Source organism: Typopeltis vanoorti, chromosome 6, assembly GCF_054136105.1.
Source record: "Typopeltis vanoorti isolate ZY-2024b chromosome 6, IOZ_Tvanoo_1.0, whole genome shotgun sequence".
NCBI lineage: Eukaryota > Metazoa > Arthropoda > Arachnida > Uropygi > Thelyphonidae > Typopeltis > Typopeltis vanoorti.
This window is the reverse complement of record NC_143554.1, coordinates 87,441,829-87,460,805: the sequence shown is the minus strand read 5'-3', so window position 1 is coordinate 87,460,805 and position 18,977 is coordinate 87,441,829. Positions and strand designations below refer to the sequence as shown.

The 18,977-nt window shown below is 34.4% G+C and overlaps 1 protein-coding gene across 3 annotated transcripts in view; it reads right to left on the bottom strand.

The window, feature by feature from the left end:
* fidipidine (coiled-coil domain-containing protein 93) overlaps positions 1 to 18,977 on the bottom strand; it is a 203,282-nt gene that overhangs the window by 17,756 nt on the left and 166,549 nt on the right. For all 3 annotated transcript variants that reach the window (XM_090394991.1, XM_090394992.1, XM_090394993.1), the window contains 4 exons: positions 15,542 to 15,650; positions 9,639 to 9,721; positions 2,812 to 2,849; positions 543 to 627 (listed from right to left, as the gene is read on the bottom strand). In XM_090394991.1, the coding sequence (XP_090251117.1) occupies positions 543 to 627; positions 2,812 to 2,849; positions 9,639 to 9,721; positions 15,542 to 15,650 (315 nt within the window). The remainder of the gene's footprint in view (positions 1 to 542; positions 628 to 2,811; positions 2,850 to 9,638; positions 9,722 to 15,541; positions 15,651 to 18,977) is intronic.

The window sequence follows — 18,977 nt, the reverse complement described above, 5'->3', positions numbered from 1 at the left end:
TCTGATTAAATTACTATTTTTTATATTTTATGAACCTTGACCATCAACTGATAGAGAATCCATACAAAATGTATTTTTCCTTGCTTCTGATTTCAGCACAGAAAGAAGTGAAACTAGAAGAAAGCAACAATAAAACACAAAGATTATTTGAGAACTATTTTTGCTTAGAATGTGATGAATGAATGAATTCAAGGCCTCTCAAAATAAGTTTCTGAATTCCATGGAGATGTCCATGGAATGATAATAACGACAGTTGTACAGTTACAGAAGGCTATAGCCTCAGAACAAGCTGCTGTAATTATAACATTGGAGTAAGTCTGGAATGTCACATAGCTCTGTTACTACCACTAGGATCATCTTTGAATAAACTGGTCTGGCAAAGACTTTAATGATTAATAAAATCATGCATTTAACATTTTTTAAAAATTTATTATTAATTTCATGCAATCATTTATTACTTAATTTGATGCAAATCCACAAAGATTGAAGAAAATGCCAAAACAGTGTAAAGCTTATTGAAATGACAGAAACTTATTACATACTGATATTTTATTCTGTCGAATTCCTTCTACAATTCCATCCAGCTGTGTCAAGAACTGTTCCCTGGTTACATAACTAGTCATGGCCCTAAAAAACATGCACCTATATCAATTTTCACTGCATGTACAACCTGGATATGAATAATGAATTTTCTATCATGATTCAGATAAATAATGTTAACATAAATATGATTTACTAGAACACTACACATTTTTATATGCATATAATTTATTACCTACTGAATACTAGTAGGGGTATCATGAGATGCACTGGATTTTCAATGTTGCATACTATCAGAGTGAAAATGGAACAACTCTTTTAATCAACTCAAACATAGCACACACGCGCGCACACACACACACACAGTGCTTTAGATTAGGATAAATTCTATAGCTGGTTACTTAATTAGAAAAACTGTGATGTAATGTAGGCTGGACCATAATGATAGAAAAAAAAAAAAGAATATAAGAAAGCACCACAGATCTAGCATGTATAAGAAGGGACACTCACGGTTGTAAGAGGTGATGTAATGGCTTGAGATGTGTTTCCTGAAATACGCTTACTTACTGAGAGTAGCTGACTAATGCTCAACTTAAATGTCTGTAAAAAAATTGTGAACATATTGTAATCACACCTATAGAAAATACACATTCTTGCATGCCAATAGTCTAATTCCATGCTGCAGGCTAATGATCTTTATTTCTGCTCTCACATACTGGACTAACTGAAATTGTGCAGGAATAGAATTAAATTTTTAATGAATCTGAATTCATTGAATATTTATGGGTGATGTAAAATCAGCAGTCGGATATGTTCATCCTCTCACACTATCCCACAATTTAGACACTATAAATCAGCTCCCTATTGCAAACATTGCTATAACAAACTCTTAAAAATCCTGGCCAGAACTTCATAAGTACATAAGTCATGCTAAAAGAAATTGTTTAACCATTCCTGTGATCACTACTGCATTTGCTATTATAATGAGCCTCAACTGTATTTTGTCTTTACAACTAATGAGGAATACTGTAGAATGAATGCCAAGGTAAATTGCAATGGTTTTAATAATTGAAGACAACAAATGACTAGTACAGTACATGCAATCACAACAAAGCAGTAATCCTCCACATGATTAAATGTAGACAGTTATACAAGCATGAATAATTTATGACCTAAAGTTAGAAGGACCAGTTACATCCTTATTACAAAGAACAGTGCACAGATATCAGCAGTATCAACAAATATGTATTAGAAAGATTTCTGGTCATTTGTTAACGCTAGTGATATGTACTGTTGATGGTTATACTATAAATTAAAGATGCCAAGAAATTATGTTTCTTTATCCAATCATGTGAAGTCACATCACGACTAGGCTACTTGTATCCCATAATGCAACACATATCCTTACATGTATATAATGCTATGCTATGGAAGGGCCACTACCCAGACCAGTTTCGACCTTTATTGAGATCTTCAGTGGGAACCAGATACAGAGGTAATACTAAGGTTGAAGTACTGCAAAAGTCATTTCCATATACAATTAGCCCAAAGGTGTCACACCCTATTACTTTTTAAATTTGCATTCATACCAGGTTTTTGTATGATGTAGGGAATAGGTACTTTTCCAATCAATTTGCTGGCCTGATTGGCTGAGTCGGTAGCATATCTGCTCTCCAGCCAAAAGGCTGCAGATTCGAATCCTGCCGTGGGTATGGATGTTTGTGAGTGTCTGTGAAATACCAGTGGTGGTGGTGGTTGGCAGTAGATGGTGTTAGCATAGTTGCGGTCGGTTGGTGATTGAGTGTTGGAGACAGTTGTAGAGCTGGTGCCTTCCCCCCAATGAGTCTTTGGACTCCCTGGAGGTATCAAATAATAATAATTTGGTGTAGTGTTAAGAGCATCATCTGAGGGGCCTGCTTTACCAAAATTGTTAAATTTAATGTGTCATTTAATGTTTTATGGACTGGATGGTAAGTATTTACTGAAATAAACTGAAGCCTTTTGGGCTCTTTATTTTAGTAAATACTTTATGCACTGACTGAGAGTTCGCTTATGAAAAATACACAAAAGAGGACAACTCGTAAATGCCAGTGAGTGTATTCCCAAAAGCGCTCTGGTCTTTTTTTTTTTTTTTTTTTTTTTTAAGAATTTTCATAGCTTCTACATTCAACTAAATTTAATATCCACTTGATTTATATAATCTATACAGTTGTGTTGTATAGCATATACATGATACTTGATTTATTCAAAATTAATAAATGTCACACTTACTCAGTAAAGTTGTCATGTATTGAGTTCAGGAGGTTGACCTATAAAAAAAAATAAATGAGCAATATGAATTATATATGTAATTATCATTGGCATTTTAAATTATTTAATTTAAAATGCCAAATTCTTTTTTTCAAGAATGTCATCATATATTTTATTTCATAATAAAATATAACATTCTTGGAAATAATAAAACTTAACGAAATGGAGGATGGAAAAGGCAATTTCTTGCTGCAGTATTATGTCTGGACTGAACTGTATTTACTTACTTTTTTTTTTTTTTTTCATGCCGTGCAAATACTAGCAGAAACAACAACAAAAAATAATATTTTACATTTACTACTTTAATTGAAACATGACTACAAAAAGGATTTTGGTATATGCAAGCACATAAATCAATTTCAATTTGTTATCTTGAATCACTTTTTCCCTCCATCTTTTTGTGAGAAGTGACTCAAGAGAAAGCAAAAATTCTCTAGTTTTTCAAATATACAGGGTGTTCGGGATAAATTTGACAGTTTCGTAAGGAAAAAGAAAACCTTCTTTGTATCTATTAAATTTAATGAATTGGAGGCCAAACATTTGGACTGGTGAAGTCGTAGAAATTTTCAGACAACCATTTTTGACTTTTCCCAGAGGTGTGGCAAGGGGCCGAATCCTGCTGCCATACATACGGCCTACCATTGGCTACCCTTGTTATCCAGGGCTTGACTACAGTTAGCAACTCCACGAACAAAGCCCGAATTCCAATGCCAGGGTTCTTCAACACCTGTTCCTGCAGATTTGCGAGGAATTCTGCTGTACGAACGCAATCAGATCGTCTGCTAGGGATCTTTCTTCTTGCTACATCCTCGGAGTCACCATTGCAAGTCTCTAGTTCATGCCTGATTGTTTTTACTGTATTCAGGGAGCATTGGGCAGCAGTCGTAATATCCTTATTTTGATGGCGGGCACGAATCATCATGATACAAGTTATTCTCTTCCATGATTCAGGTGGGTTCCAGCTATCCATCCTTTCTGACATCTTGTATATGAATGAAGAAGGGTCCAAACTTTTAAATGAAGAGAAGTGTGTGTTAATACATGTAACTTATGGAAAAATATAATTAATTATAAATATGTCAAATTTATCCCGAACACCCTGTACATTATATATATTCAGTCCATACAGTTATCTGGCATTTTTCGTCCTGCAAGCAGGCAAACCAGCCCAGTGAACATACGCTTCTAAAGTCAAAAATATATCCCCCTAGCGACAGGCTAGGCAACAGGTCAGTTGGGAGTGGTACTAACAAGTAGTCGCATCTAAGTAACATGCGGACCCTACATAGGAAGCAGGGAATACCACGTAGCAAAAGAAGATATATATATATACAGAAAATATATCGTAAAAGAAACTTAACCAGTAGTTAAGACTTTACCACTTGAGTACGAAAATAATATTATACACTTCCCTTGTTATTTTGAAGACCTGCATAATTTGATAATGCCATATTTCTCTAGGCATTTGGATAAAACTGTCCTTTTAAACAAGACACTTGCCGATCATCTAATTTTGGAAAATAAGGGGATACTGCTATATTATTATACAAAGCAAAAATAAAATGTCTACATATACATTAAAATCAATGAGTATTTATGAAATCAGTTCATGGTCATGTTTGACAATGCAACGCTTTATAAGGTAATCAGCTTGTCCAGTTCATTCAAATGGACAAACTTTGAATATATTACAAGGGTGGTCAGAAAAGTTCTCAGTCTAACAATGAAAAAACGGAATTTCAAAATAATTTTTTTATTTTTCAACATAATCTCCCTTAAGACTAATACATTTATTCCAGCGATGCTCCAGTACCATTATCCCGTCCACCCTGAGGTTCTCAATAAGATCTGCAAATTACCCTTCTACAGGCTGCAATCACCTCTTGATTCAAAGAAAAACACTGACCAGCAAGGAAGAGCTTTAGTTTTGGGAAGAGATAGAAGTCAGAGGAAGCCAAATCTGGGGAATAGGGTGAATGTTCCAACAATTCATAGTGCAGATCTCTTAATTTTCCCATTGCCAAAACACCTTTGTGGGCAGGTGCATTGTCCTGAAGAAAGATTTTTTTTCTTTCTTTCTGCAAACCAGGTCGTTTCTCATGAATTTTTTCGTCTAGTCTGGTTAAAAGATCGGAATAATATTTCCCGGTAATTGTTTTACCCTTATCAAGATAATAAACGAAATGTCTTTAGCATCCCAAAACGCTGATGCCATGACCTTTCCTGCTGATGGAGCCGACTAGGTCTTCTTTGGTGCTGAACAACTGGCTTTTAACCACTGTTTTGACTGCTGTTTGGATTCTGGTGTGTAATGGTGAATCCAAATCTCATCCATTGTGATAAGTCGATGCACAAAATCAGTTTTATTCTTGTTAAAACGCTCTTGTTTAGAGATTTTCATGCGAGTTCATTTTTGATCTGCTGTGAGCAAGCACAGCACCTACCTTGTGCAAAGCTTTTTCATTTGCAATTCTTCATGCAAAATGTATCCTACACATTCTTTTGAAATGCCTATAGTCTCATCAATTTCATGCACTTTGACTCGCTGGTCATCCAATACCATATCGTGCACTTGATCAATGATTTCTGGACTGTAAATGTTGTTACAATTTTTGGACGTCCTTCATGTGGATCATCTTCAAGGCTGGTATGGCCACATTTAAACTCGGCAGCCCATTTCTTAATTGTCAAAAACGAAAGAGAAGAATGCCCATAAAATTTTTATGACCTTCGAATGAATTTGTTTTGGCATTAAACCTTCTTCTAGAAAGAATTTTATAATCGCTCAATACTTAATTTTATCCATTTCAAGGAATACAGACAACACTTTTGCTTCAGTGTTGTGTTATGTTCCATCGAGTCGTTTCTAAGACTCCTAGCAATTCCATTAACATACACTCACCATTCTGATCTCTCCCTGACCATGTCTTTCAGAACTTCCAAGCGCACTCCAGTTGCTTCTTTAACTCCATCCACCCATCTAATTCTTGGTCTTCCTCTTCTCCTGCTTCCATCAACTTTAGCAAGCATCATCATCTTCTCCAGACTGTCATTTGCTCACATAATATGTCCAAAGTATGACAATTTTTGCTTGATGATCATAGCTTTGAGGGAGCAATCTGGCTTTATTCTGTCTATCATTTATTGATTTATTGGTTTGCTTTGCAGTCCATGGTATTCTTAGTAAGCATCTCCAAACCTATACTTCAAATGCATCTGTCTTCCTTCTTTCATTCTTTCTCAGGGTCCAACTTTCACATCCATACAGTACAACAGGGAATACCATTGCTTTCACTATTCTGATTTTTGTTGCAAGGCTAATATCTTTAAAGATCTTGCTTAAATTTGTCATTGCTTTCTTTCCGAGTAATAATCTTCTTCTAACTTCTTCAGTACAATAACCATCTTTATCGATTCGGGATCCTAGGAGCACATAATTGTTAAATGCTTCCATTTTCTCCCTCACCATCTACTTCAAAATCATTAAGCTCACGTTGCCATAACTTTCGTCTTTTTGAGGTTAAGTTTAAGACCATATTTAGCACTTTCTTCTTTAACTTTCATAATAAGTTCCTCCAAATCTTCTTTGCATTCTGCTAGCAAGGTGGTATCATCTGCATACCTTAAATTATTAATATTTTTTCCACCAATTTTAATTCCAAGCGAAAACTCCTCCAGCCTTATTCTTAAAATGTGTTCGCTGCACAAGTTAAACAGGTACGGAGATAAAATACACCCTTGTCGCACCCCTTTACCTATTGTGAAATACTCAGTTTCTCCAAGATCTGTTCGGATAGTAGCTTCAGACAGCTGTATAAACCAAACTACTTGATAGAATGACTTGCAATTTCACATGGATGCTTATGACAGATGTACCAACTTAGAAAAAAAAACCCTTGTCAATAGTGTTGCAATCTATGGTTAAGGATGAGAAAGAACATTTCAGACCACCCTTGTGTAAGGACTATTCAAACCCCTGTATCTCGATGAATGAATAACTGATCATTTTGTTCTGTCTAAGAGCAGGAACATGACAAGGAATTCATCAACTAGTTCCATTTACAACTACTGGAATGAAGTGGCAAAATTATGGGTAAGACTGCTTGGATGAATTCAATTTGATATGAATTCATGGAAATTTAAGTAAATACTAGTTAGTTTTCATACATATCGTTTAGATACAACAATGGCCCACTTTACTTTTGTTCAGTTTTTTTATATATAAGCCTATGTATGTGTGCATTTCATTACATTTGGGGTGCAAAACATACATTTCACACATCATGATTTATCTCTCTCTCTATCCTTCCCACAATCAAGGCAAAGCAAAGGAAAAGTTGTATGTTCCCCTTAGTATGTTAGGCTAAACAACCTGTCACAACTAAATAATTTCATTACATACAAATTAATTATTACTGTGATGGGATTAGCTAATCTCATGCACAAAGTCTGCTCTGCCTATCAAATGTATGTGTGTTCTCTAGGTGGTTTGACGCTTTCCAGGATGAAAAATCCTATCTCCATATGAGACTGGCTAATCTGCCTTCAGTTAAACAGCCCTTCAGTTCATGTCCTAGGTGAGATTCAAATGCAGGTTACTGATGAAGAAAGGTTAATATTTTCCAGTGACTATCAAGGTACACAGTGATACCATTAATTTCGCATCTTAAGTTAAAACTGTGCTTAAATGGCTGAAATATTTTCTATGTGCCTGCCTATTGTCATAGCTTTGGTTATTTTATTGTTGATTTTCACATGAAATTTATTATAGCTGTTATTCAATTTAGTTGAGAATCCTGAAGATCTGCATTAGATGTGTTTAGGAGTACAACATCATCTGCATAAAGCAAAGAACTAAGTTAAACATGTCTAATTCTAATATTAGACCTAATGCCATTTTCTTTCATAATGTGATTCATATATATATATTATGAATAAGAGAGGAGATAACGGGCATCCTTGTACACTACAAACCATCCTCCTGTATTTCCTGCAATTCTAACTGCTAACTGACAACTTACATATAGACTGTATTTCTCTGTATATTCCATATAACTAATGTTTTAAAAAGCTTTTCTCCAAGCACCTTGTCATATGGATTTTCCAGATCTGCAAAACTTAAGTAGAGATCCTTGTCATGTTCCTATGATTTCAAGTGTTTGTCAAAGTGAAAATCTGATCTTGACAACCTCTATTTGGCCTGAACCTGGCTTGTTGTTCTCAAGTTTCTCTTGCATAATCTTTCTCAACCTTTCAAGTGTGCTTGCATAAATCTTACCTTGAACACTTAGTAAATAAATTCCTCTTTATTTCTTTCTCACATTCAGCTTCATTCACCTTTTTATAGATGAGAATTATGATAGTTCTACTCCCACGATAGGCATTTAACCTGACTAGGCCCTCTAAATTATGCAGCGTAAAACTGTCATACCTCCATATTTAAGCATTTCTGGTCGAATATCATTCTACTCCAGCTGCCTTTCCATATTTCAACTGTTTAATGACTTTTCTATCTCAGGTATTGATATGTCCTCCTCTTGCTTTTCTCTTGAAAATTTTCTAGTATGGTTCTGTCACTGCTTATTTCGTTTAACAGTCTTTTCTTTCCATTAATACTCTTTATAATGACGATTCATATCCTCAGTTCTTCTAATATTGGTTTATTTTTCTTCTTCTAGATGTTGAGTTGGCGTTTATTCCAACTCAACATTTAGATGACTTTTTACTATTTGCCCTGGTTTCCTGATGAAAACAGCAGGGGCTTTGTTTAAATGGTGAAGCCACAGGCATGAAATCTCATCATGTTGTACCATCATGTGCATTTGTGATTTGAGTCAATAGAGTATAATTTGGTTGGCTTAGTTTCAAATTGCCAGCCCATCCTTGTTTGTTCAGTCCACTCACTCGTCAGTACCCAGTGGATACCTACTAATGGGGCTCACCACATGAATGTGAGAATTGGATATTAGGTCAGAAGCAGTCAGTTCTCCACATTCCTGAAAGGCGATATGGAAGTCTCTTCCATTATTTTGCTTATTTTGACCCTTAAGCAATTCTAGTAAATAAACATTTATATTTGACCATTATTGGCTTTTGCCAGTAAGAGATTCTGTTTTTTTTTTTTTTTCTTTCATGTACTAATCTTCCTGCTTGTCCATAATAAGACAAGTTGCATGAATATGGAACTTATTAAGCACTAGTTAGCATTGGTGGAAGATCGGTGACAGGTAGATCGGTGGAAGTTAGTTCTTTGGAGAAGGTAAGAGATTGCAAATTTTCTGATGGGTTTAAAGGCAACACCGTTTAGTAAAACTGTGACAGTTTCCAGTTCTTACTGGAAAGGTTCTTTTGGAAGAAAAAATTTTGTGTGCTCTAGATACTAAGGATTTTATTTCTTTAACTTTTGAGATGGATGGTGAGCAGATGCCTTATAAATATAGCAACCCATATTTATAAGGCATCAAAATTTGGTTTATCGAGGAATGCACATCCAAAAAAAAAGTTCTTCTCAATTATTCATTTTCCACTATAAATTGATGTTTTTTATAAATTTATTTTGTTAGCATTTCTTCTCTCATTCTGCATAAGTGATCATAACTATAGATTAATTATACCGATATATTCTTGAATACTAATGATGCCAAGTTCATCTAATATCTTCATTTTTAATATGAGTTTGCACTCAGAACATTTACTGGCCTAATTTACTGGCAGTTAAAATGGATATTTAAATATGTATTTAGTATATACTCTTACCCATTTATTGAGATGCTGCACATAAAACATACCTCTTTCTGTAGGTACATCCTTGTATCATCCAAAGTGTTATAGAGAGTATAGAACTGCTTTGTTTCCTTATGTTTAGCAGCCACTAAGAGGTGAAATATTCATTAATAAAACTCAGTTCTCTTTAACTTACATTTTCTAATTTTAATATCCAATTTATACTAGTCTTTATGCAATAAGAACACACCTATCTTAGTGTTTTCAAAATTCTACAATAATCAGGCATTTATAACATTATAAAAAGAAAAGTTTGATAATAAAAACAGTGTCTCGGTTTCATTGCCTGGTATTCCAAGTTTATTATTAATACATGACACCACTAAGGAGTCCAAAGACTCATCAAGGGAAGGCACCTACTTTACAACTTTCCATCTCCACTACTCAACCACCAACATCGAACCATATTATCTACACCAACAGCATCTACTGCCCACCACCACTAGTATTTTCACAGATCACAAACATCCATGACAGGATTCAAACCTGCAGCCTTTTGGCTGGAGAGCAGATATGCTAACCACTCAAGCATTGTAGTAAATGAACTGAATGCCAGCCTGAACTGAACTTTAGAATTAATATCAACATACTGAACTAAGAGATTTTAGCACAGGAATAACATTAAATAATTTTTTTAATATACTTTTATACAATTCCTCTGACATTATGTTTACCTTTAAAGATGACTATGACTGCATTTTAAAATTCAAAATATTACAGTCAATTTCCAATATGATAAGCTCATATGGACAAGGAATAGTTTATTACAACAGAAAGTTTGCTATAGCAAATTCTTTTAAAGCAGCATTGGTTATAAAGAAAAGCTAAGACCTTTCAACAGTTTAAGCAGCAAGATGTTTGCTTGCTACTGAAAGAGTTGACTGTAGCTTTCAAAGAATCCTACTCAAAAAAAGAATAAAATAAAAATAAATAAAAATGACTTAAATCCAACAATGCTTTCTAAATTTTCAGGTTACCTTTCTTTTATGTTTCTCCCACCCACGAGATGCTATTTGCAAACCTACAGTGCATTTTGTACCATTGGTGTACCTTACAATGCCCCCACCCCTAATTTTTATCCCTTATCCCTTTTATGTGTGTTTTGCATTTTTTTTTTTAAATTTGTTTTTTTATAAGTCTGGAAACGCTGCTCTACAGACCAAACATTGAACTTTTTCAAGTACTTTATGCCTCCAATATGTGGGGTGGTGTTCTCACACTGGGCAATGAAATTCATCTTCCACCTTCACAATCATGCCTACGACAGGATTCGAACCCGCAACCTGTTGGCTGAAGAGCTGGTTTGCTAACCAGACTGGTATGTCAACCAGTCTGGCAAATTTCTGAGGTAGGATGTAATAAAAACATACAAACAAAAGTCAAAAGGATTTCATTTCAACTAATAATGTAATAGAGTGACTTATTAGGATAGAGAATAGAAATCCAACTTAATTCCCACAGCAAACACCGCTATAAGACCTCACCAGCTATAACAAATTATCAAATAGTCCAAATGAATCCCAACAGACAACACTATTCCAAAGAAAATTCACTATAGCAAACTGTCTATCAAAATAAACTATTATGAGTTCTATATAGTGAAAGTTGGCTGTATTAGACTTACAAATTTCTGAAATTAGTTCGTGTTGTACAAGAAAAGATAAAATAATAACACCACTGGCAATAACTATATGCTAACAATTTTATTCTAAAGAAACAGTTCTCTTCTTAAAAAGTTCAAGAAATGCTTTATATGCCAGCCACTCATCTGAAATTTGCTAACCCATCCTCTCTACTGATAGTAATTAATTTCTAATTACCGTATTTGCCGGCTTATAAGACGCACCCCCCCCCTTTTTGTACACTTTTTTAGGGAAAAACTTTTTAGCACTGAATATTATAATGAATTTACAGTAATACATAGGTCTATTTTCAACAAATCCCTAATCTAACTAGGAAAGAGTACCCACCTTTTAATCTTCTTCGTCAAAACTCAGAAATTCATCTCCAGAGCTAAATGAAGAGACACTTGAAACCTCTTATAAATCAGAATCTGAGTTCTCATTCAACAAATTGTCCTCTGTACCATCCAGTGCATTACTAATGTCACACTTCTTAAATGATTTAACCACTGTCTCAGTTTCCACAGCATCCCATGAAGCTTTGACCCACTCACAAACTTTCAAAATGCTAGGCCTCTTCCTTCTTCCTGATGGGATGACCTCAAAATCTGAAGACTGCATCCAGCTGTTCCACTTCCCCTTCATAAATCCCTTAAATGGTTTATTAATACAGACATCTATATTAATTATTAAAGGTTGAAGCTGACTAGCTAGACATCCTGGAATTACACCTAACTGAGTTTTTAACATCTTCTGTTCTGTGAGAATGAAACTGATCCCATACTAACAAGGCAGGCTTCTTCAACAGTCCTACAAGGTGCCTAGACCAAATTTTATCTATCCATAACATCATTCACAAGGAAAGAACTTGACATTGTCAGCATCCAGGAATGCGTTAGCAGAGCTAATCTCAGATGGTATGGTCACTTAAATAGAATGGGAGAGGAAAGATTAGCAAAACAAGTGTTCTCTGCCAGGTTGGCAGGAAAACGACCCAGAGGAAGACCAAGATATAGGTGGATTGATACGGTACAAAGTGCCTTAGACAATAGAAATATAAGATCTGATAATGTTGGTGTCTTGACAAGTAACAGACTGATTTGGAGGAAAATTGTAGATAGGAAGTTAGTAATGATGTAATTTTTTCATGTAGTACTGTCATATCCTGTACACCCCTTGAGGGTACATGGCAGGAATTTGATGATGATGATGATGATGATAACATCATTCCTCCTGCATCCATCCAGCCTTTTGCATGAACATGTATAAACACTCCTTTAAGCAGTTTTTTCCTTTGGGTAGCATCTTCATTTTAAAAATCAATAGTGGCAGCAATTTTGTCCCATCAGCACAGCATGATAAAATAACCCTGTAGTGAGTTTTTTCGTGTCCAGAAGTTTTAACAGTAACACTTTTTGTGCCCTTGGAATCTACAGTTTTGTTTAAGGGCACATCAAAAGTCAGCAGAACCTCATCCATGTTTCCTATTTACACAAGTTAAAATTTTTCTCATTTCCTTGCATTAATGATGAATCGATGAAATTCAATTTGTAGACACTGAAAGTCTCTTGCTTTTCTGTAGTCTAAAATCCAAATATTCAGTTCTGCCTCAAGTTCTGGCCATTTTGCAGTTCCACTTCATAGGTTATGTTTATTGCGAGTTGCTTTTTTTTATATCCTCCTCCTGATTCCGTAAGTTCTTATCATTTTCTCAGTTGGGGGATAGCCCGAAATGCCTCTCTGCAGTCCTATTTCCATGTTCTTTAGCATATACAATCACACGTAGCTTGTATGCAATATTGTAGCAATGCCAACGTTTTTCAGCCATAATTTGCCAAGAAATTTAGAGAAAATTTAATGGTAGAAATTTATCACCGTTCACAACAACCACAACAATTGGAAAGTTTAAACGAACAGGAACACAGCTGTGATTGTCTATGACAGTGCATGGGCATCCACTGAACTCTACATAACTGGAATGCTCACACACGGCAAGAAAGAAATCGCGTAACTCGGAACAGAGAAAATTTCCAGAAATGAAAATAATAAAAAACTGAGTATCGGCATATAAGATGCACCCTGTTTTTCAAACCTATCTTCAAAGAAAAAAACCGCGTCTTATAACCCCGGCCAATACGGTAATTACTTTTCAAATTACATGTTTTGATCCTTCTACTTTCACTCAGTCTGTCTGTAGGGTTATTCCAATGAAATCACCAAATTAAACATTAAACTAAGGCTGCATAATTTTGTATTTTGATTAAAGTGAGTTATTTGTAAATCAACAGAATTTTTACAATTTTGGAGGATTTTAAAATTAAGTACAGCTTATTTTCATACTGTTTCAATTTCTGATTTTAACTGCCATTTTAATGCTCTAGATGTACCTCTTGATTTCTTATTTGCATTTTTGGACAAACTAATTTTTTTCTCAAAATAGTGGCCACCTGCTTTAGGTTCAGAACACTCGTTTTCCCCATTTTGTATTCTATCCTGTAGGTCCTAGACTGAATCCACAAGTCTGATTTTTTAATATTTAAATGTTTTATTTATGTATCTATGCCTCAAAGTTTGCAAAAATTAAAGCTAGCTGACTTCGAAGTCCAAAAATGTTGGGGGGGGGGGGGGGCAAAAATATGAAATTTTATGAGAGATACTCTTGATATGCGACTATAAAGCAAAATTGACCTAATTCTGTTTTCAATCCTTCAGCCTAGACAACCTTTTGAAAATGAAGAAAACTGCATTTTTTTTTCATTATGATATAGAGATGTAAGTAGAAGACATGAGAAAGTTTTAAGACAGTTACTCTTGTTAAGGTAACAAATATTAACTTTTGTTAACAACTTTAATTCTATTCCAGTGAATTATACTGGTTAGACAGACATCAGAATGATGAGGCAGGATATAATCTTGATGTTCTTCTAGATGAATCTGAGCAAAGTGACCAGTCTACTCAAAACAGAGGCAACACAGAAAGTTAAAGAAGCAGTAATGGAAAAGAATATGCATACTGAAATTTCCTAGCAAAAAAGGCAGCAGATATCCTGAAAGAATTATGGACAAAAATGTAAGCGAGCTAAGTTATATATAAATTTAAGTAGCTAAACACAAAAGCCATGGGAAGACTTTGGTAGGAATATAGAAAATAAATATTAGGAAGGTGGCAAAATGTTCTGGAGACTATTGAAAAAGCTCAGAAATCAAGAAGAGTACTGTAAAAGGAATCAAAGATGATAAAGGTGACATGAAAACTGAAGATAAGGATATTCTAGATGTCTGGAGTAATTACTTTGAAAGACTTTAATTCTTGAGATAGAACAGCCATCAAAACTGGAATAGATGAAATTTGGGTTAAAAGATCGAAATAATATTTCTCAGTTATTGTTTTACCCATTTCAAAATAATTAATAAACAAAATGCCTTTAGCATCACAAAACACAGATGCCATGACCTTTCCTGCTGATGGAACCGACTTTGTCTTCTTTGGCCCCTGAACAACCAGCTTCTGGCCACTGTTTTGATTCTGGTGTGTACTGGTGAATCCAAGTCTCATTCATAGTAATAAATCGACGCACAAAATCAGTTTTATTCTTGTTAAAAAGCTCCAAGCACTGTTTAGAGATTTTCGTGTGAGTGCATTTTTGATCTGCTGTGAGCAAGTGCAGCACCCATCTTGAGCAAAGCTTTTTCGTATTCAATTCTTCATGCAAAATGTATCCTACACGTTCTTTTGAAATGCCTATAGTCTCGGTAATTTCACGCACTTTGACTTGCCAGTCATCCAATACATTATCATGCACTTGATCAATGATTTCTGGTGTTAGACTTTTTGGACATCCTTCAAATGGATCATCTTCAAGGCTGGTACGGTCACGTTTAAACTTGGAAGCCCATTTCTTAATTGTCGAAAATGAAGGAGAAGAGTGCTTATAAACTTTTATGAATTTCATTTGGCATTAAACCTTCTTTTACAAAGAATTTTATAACCGCACGATACTCAATTTTATCCATTTCAAGGGATACAGACAACACTTTTGCTTCAGACAGCTGTATAAAGCAAACTACTTGATAGAATGACTTGAAATTTCACATGGATGCTTATGACAGATGTATCAACTTAGAAAAAAAAATCTTGCCGATAATGTTGCCATTTATGGTCAAGGCCAAGAACCTTTCAGACCACCCTCGTAGTTCTGTCATAGTAACCTGAACAACCCTTAAGGGTATATGTCAGGAAATTGATGATAATAATGACTAACCCTGATTATATATATCACACTTACCCTGATTATATAACTCAATGAAACGTTTCTGATATTGGCTCAATTCTGCTCTTGAAGGAACTTCATCTATCTTCCTCTGAAGGGTTGCAATTTCTCGGTTTTTTCGAGCCTTAACAACAAAAAAAATCAATACTAATATTAGATTAATGTTTAGTTTCAAATAATAACTTTCTAACAATGTTATACATCAATTCTAAAATATTTATTTCAAAATAAGGAGAATATTTTTATGAGTGTTAGTTGACCAAATGATCCCCCCACAGCTCAGTTGGTTTCACCTATGTTCTTCAGCTGGAAAGACCTTTGTTTAAATCTCATCTAGTAAAATCAACTGAAAAGTCCTGATAAGGACTTTAAGGTGAAGGTGAGTTAGCTGACAAGTCTCATATAAAGGGGTTTCCCCCCCCTCAAAAAACGTTTTTTTTTTTTTTTTTATCCTGCATACAGGCAAACTGGACTATGCAGTTTATATATAAAATATACTCATTGGCATAAGGCTAACCTTCCTTATCCTGGAATCGTTGTTACAAAATCCAAGAATACTTTTGACAGTTATGAGTGCTTAAGAGCCCATTAAGAACAACAGAAGAAGATTAATAAGCCCAATGAACTATGTGAATTTTAACTTTCTTCAACACTTTAACCACAACTCTAGATATACCGTTTGGCCTATGAAGCTTCAGTTTTCTCCTTTATGAAGCAAAACAATTTTTCCCTCTTTCTACTCCTTTGGAATTGAAAGAAATGAGAAATTTCAGGTGTTAACAGGTATGCAAAGGCTACTGTTATGTCCTGAAACATTCCCTTAAGACATGTGTGGTCATCAAGTTGAGTTATTTTGACTCTCAAGCTTCTCTTGATGCCATGCCACTTATGTAAAAACTCACATTTTTATTAGTGGCAAATGTGAGATTTTTGCTCGTTCGTTTTTTACAATTTTTTTTGGTGTTTATATAAGAATTACATCTCTGCCATGTGAATCTTCTCCGGTATGGTAATTTTACATTATTCAAATTATCATGTCACGAGGAAACTGTAATATGCAGATGTTGTAACATAGTATTTAACTTCGAAACTTGTAACATAAGAGGTGTTATTCTCATCATCTGGAGAAGGGAGTCAAGAGAAAAAAGGAGCAGTTCGGAAAAGATGGGAGTCAACACGTTAGAAGAACAGAGGCTTGTTGACAGTGATGTTCATCGAATGATGTGTTCGTCAATAAGAAAAAAAAAAGACAAAGAAATGGTAGAAAAGGAAGATTGTTGTTGGAAAAGATGAGTCAGCAAGAAAGTAAAGGAGATGGAAGTTAGTTGCTCTATGGCATTAAATATTTGATAATTTTCTTGAATCACCTTCCAAGAATAAGGAACTGTGATGAATGTATCGGGAAGTGATAAATGGCATCTGTTGTGAAAGCTCAGGAAAGTAGAACTACACTTGGATTATTCAAGTAATATGTTCTCATTTTTTTATATATTCTTAATGACTATAACAAAGATAAGACTTGTTGAGCTGACTGTTAAACTTTACTGGTTGGATTATTTTTGTATTTGTTGAATAGGACGTGAGAAAGCTAAGACAACTCGTGAATGCTGGTGAGTGTATTCCTGTAAGCTCTCTGGTAAAATTTTTTTTAATGAAACTTTCGTGGTTTCTATATCCAGCTTTGAAATAATGCTGGATTTAATATCCACTTCACTTATATAATTTTGCATCACTGAACTGAAGTGTTTTGGCTCTTTATTTTATTAAATACGCCTTTTTAAATTTGGTTCTTTATTTTAGTAAATATGAGAAAGAATTGTTTGAATTCATGAGCTTCATTCATTTGTGAAACAACATAGCAATATTGAAATCAATGTACTATCCCAAAAAAAATATGACCTGAATATCTATCCAGCTAAAAGATAGAATTTGAATAAAATGTTATTTCAAGTCACGACTACATCTTTAATTATCAGTTAAACATAAACGAGGAAACCACCAATATTTATTGTATGTATCATAAAAAATAATATAACATAAATGGTGCAGTCGACATGATGAAATCCCTATAGGATTGGATTAGTTTGAGATAAAGTAATAAAGTACTAATATACTATAATAATATTGTAACAAAAATGGTACAATCTACAGGTTTAGATCTGAGAGGGCACGATTAGATCTGTGATACGACAGGATTAAAATTGGGCAGAATTTTGGATTAGTTTTGACTTGACTATCTATATGTTGCAAATACAAATAGGTTTAATCTAATTGAAGATAGTGAATTCTTTAAAGCAGTTAATCCTAATTTTGTAATTCCTACATTTACAGGAGATGATAGTGAAAATGTTGAATTACATTTTAAATATGCAGAGAAACTGTCTGAATTTCACTTGTTAATTATTCTGAGAAATAAGTTAGTAGGAAAGGCAAAAATTTTCTTAAATACTTCACCTATATTAAGAGATACTATAGGTTATAGTACATTTAAGAGTTTGTTAATCTCAGAATATTCAAAAATTTGGGATGCAACTCCAAATTTATGGAAGTTACATCAACGTTTTCTAGGTAGTAAAGAACAGGTTTCTGAGTATTATAATAGATTGTTAAGTATATCAGCAGATGAAAAATCTAATTTAGAATGGTCAATATTTCATCAGTTTAGAGAAGGTCTAAAAGATGAATTAAAGGATGTAGCCTATAAGAAAAAAAATTAAAAATGTAGAAAAATGTTATAAAATAGGGAAAGAGAGGAACAACTTAGAGATATACATCAATTCTTGAATCCCAAGTAAGTGCATTCTTTAGAACAAAAAAAGTTCTGTTTCAAGTAATGTGGCATGTAACAGCCAAAATGAAAGTGAAAATTTTAAGTTAATTAAAAAGGAGAGAAATGTTAAGAAAAACTTTAAGGATTCAAATCCAACTATTATTATTCAGGCCTCCATGGAGTCAAGAGACTCATTGTGGGAGGTCCATCCTAGGAAACAAAGTCTATCAATACCACTCCTTGAACTCATTGACCTGTTCTTGCTCTCTCACCACTCTATCATGCAATGCATTCCACGGTTCAACCATCCTCCATGCAAAGAAACCACTCTTCACCATCTTGCTCACAGCTTCCTTTTGTAACTTCCAGGGATGGCCCCTTGTCATCACTCCTTCCTACTGTTCCACCAAGTGAAAGAACTCCCCAGTGTCAATCCTGTAAATGCCTCTCAATCATATTATCTTTCCTTCTTCTATCCACCAAACTCTGCAGTCCACATTCTCTCAGCTGATCCTCTTAACTAACATTGTACAGTCCTGAAACCATCTTTAACTGCCTCTTAACTATGGATATTAGTGCAGATAATTCTAAAGAAAAATCCATAGAATCCCATAAATTAGAAACCCTTAAAGCTTTTATTAAAGAGGAAATAGAAAGATAACAAAAACCTATATTAGAAAA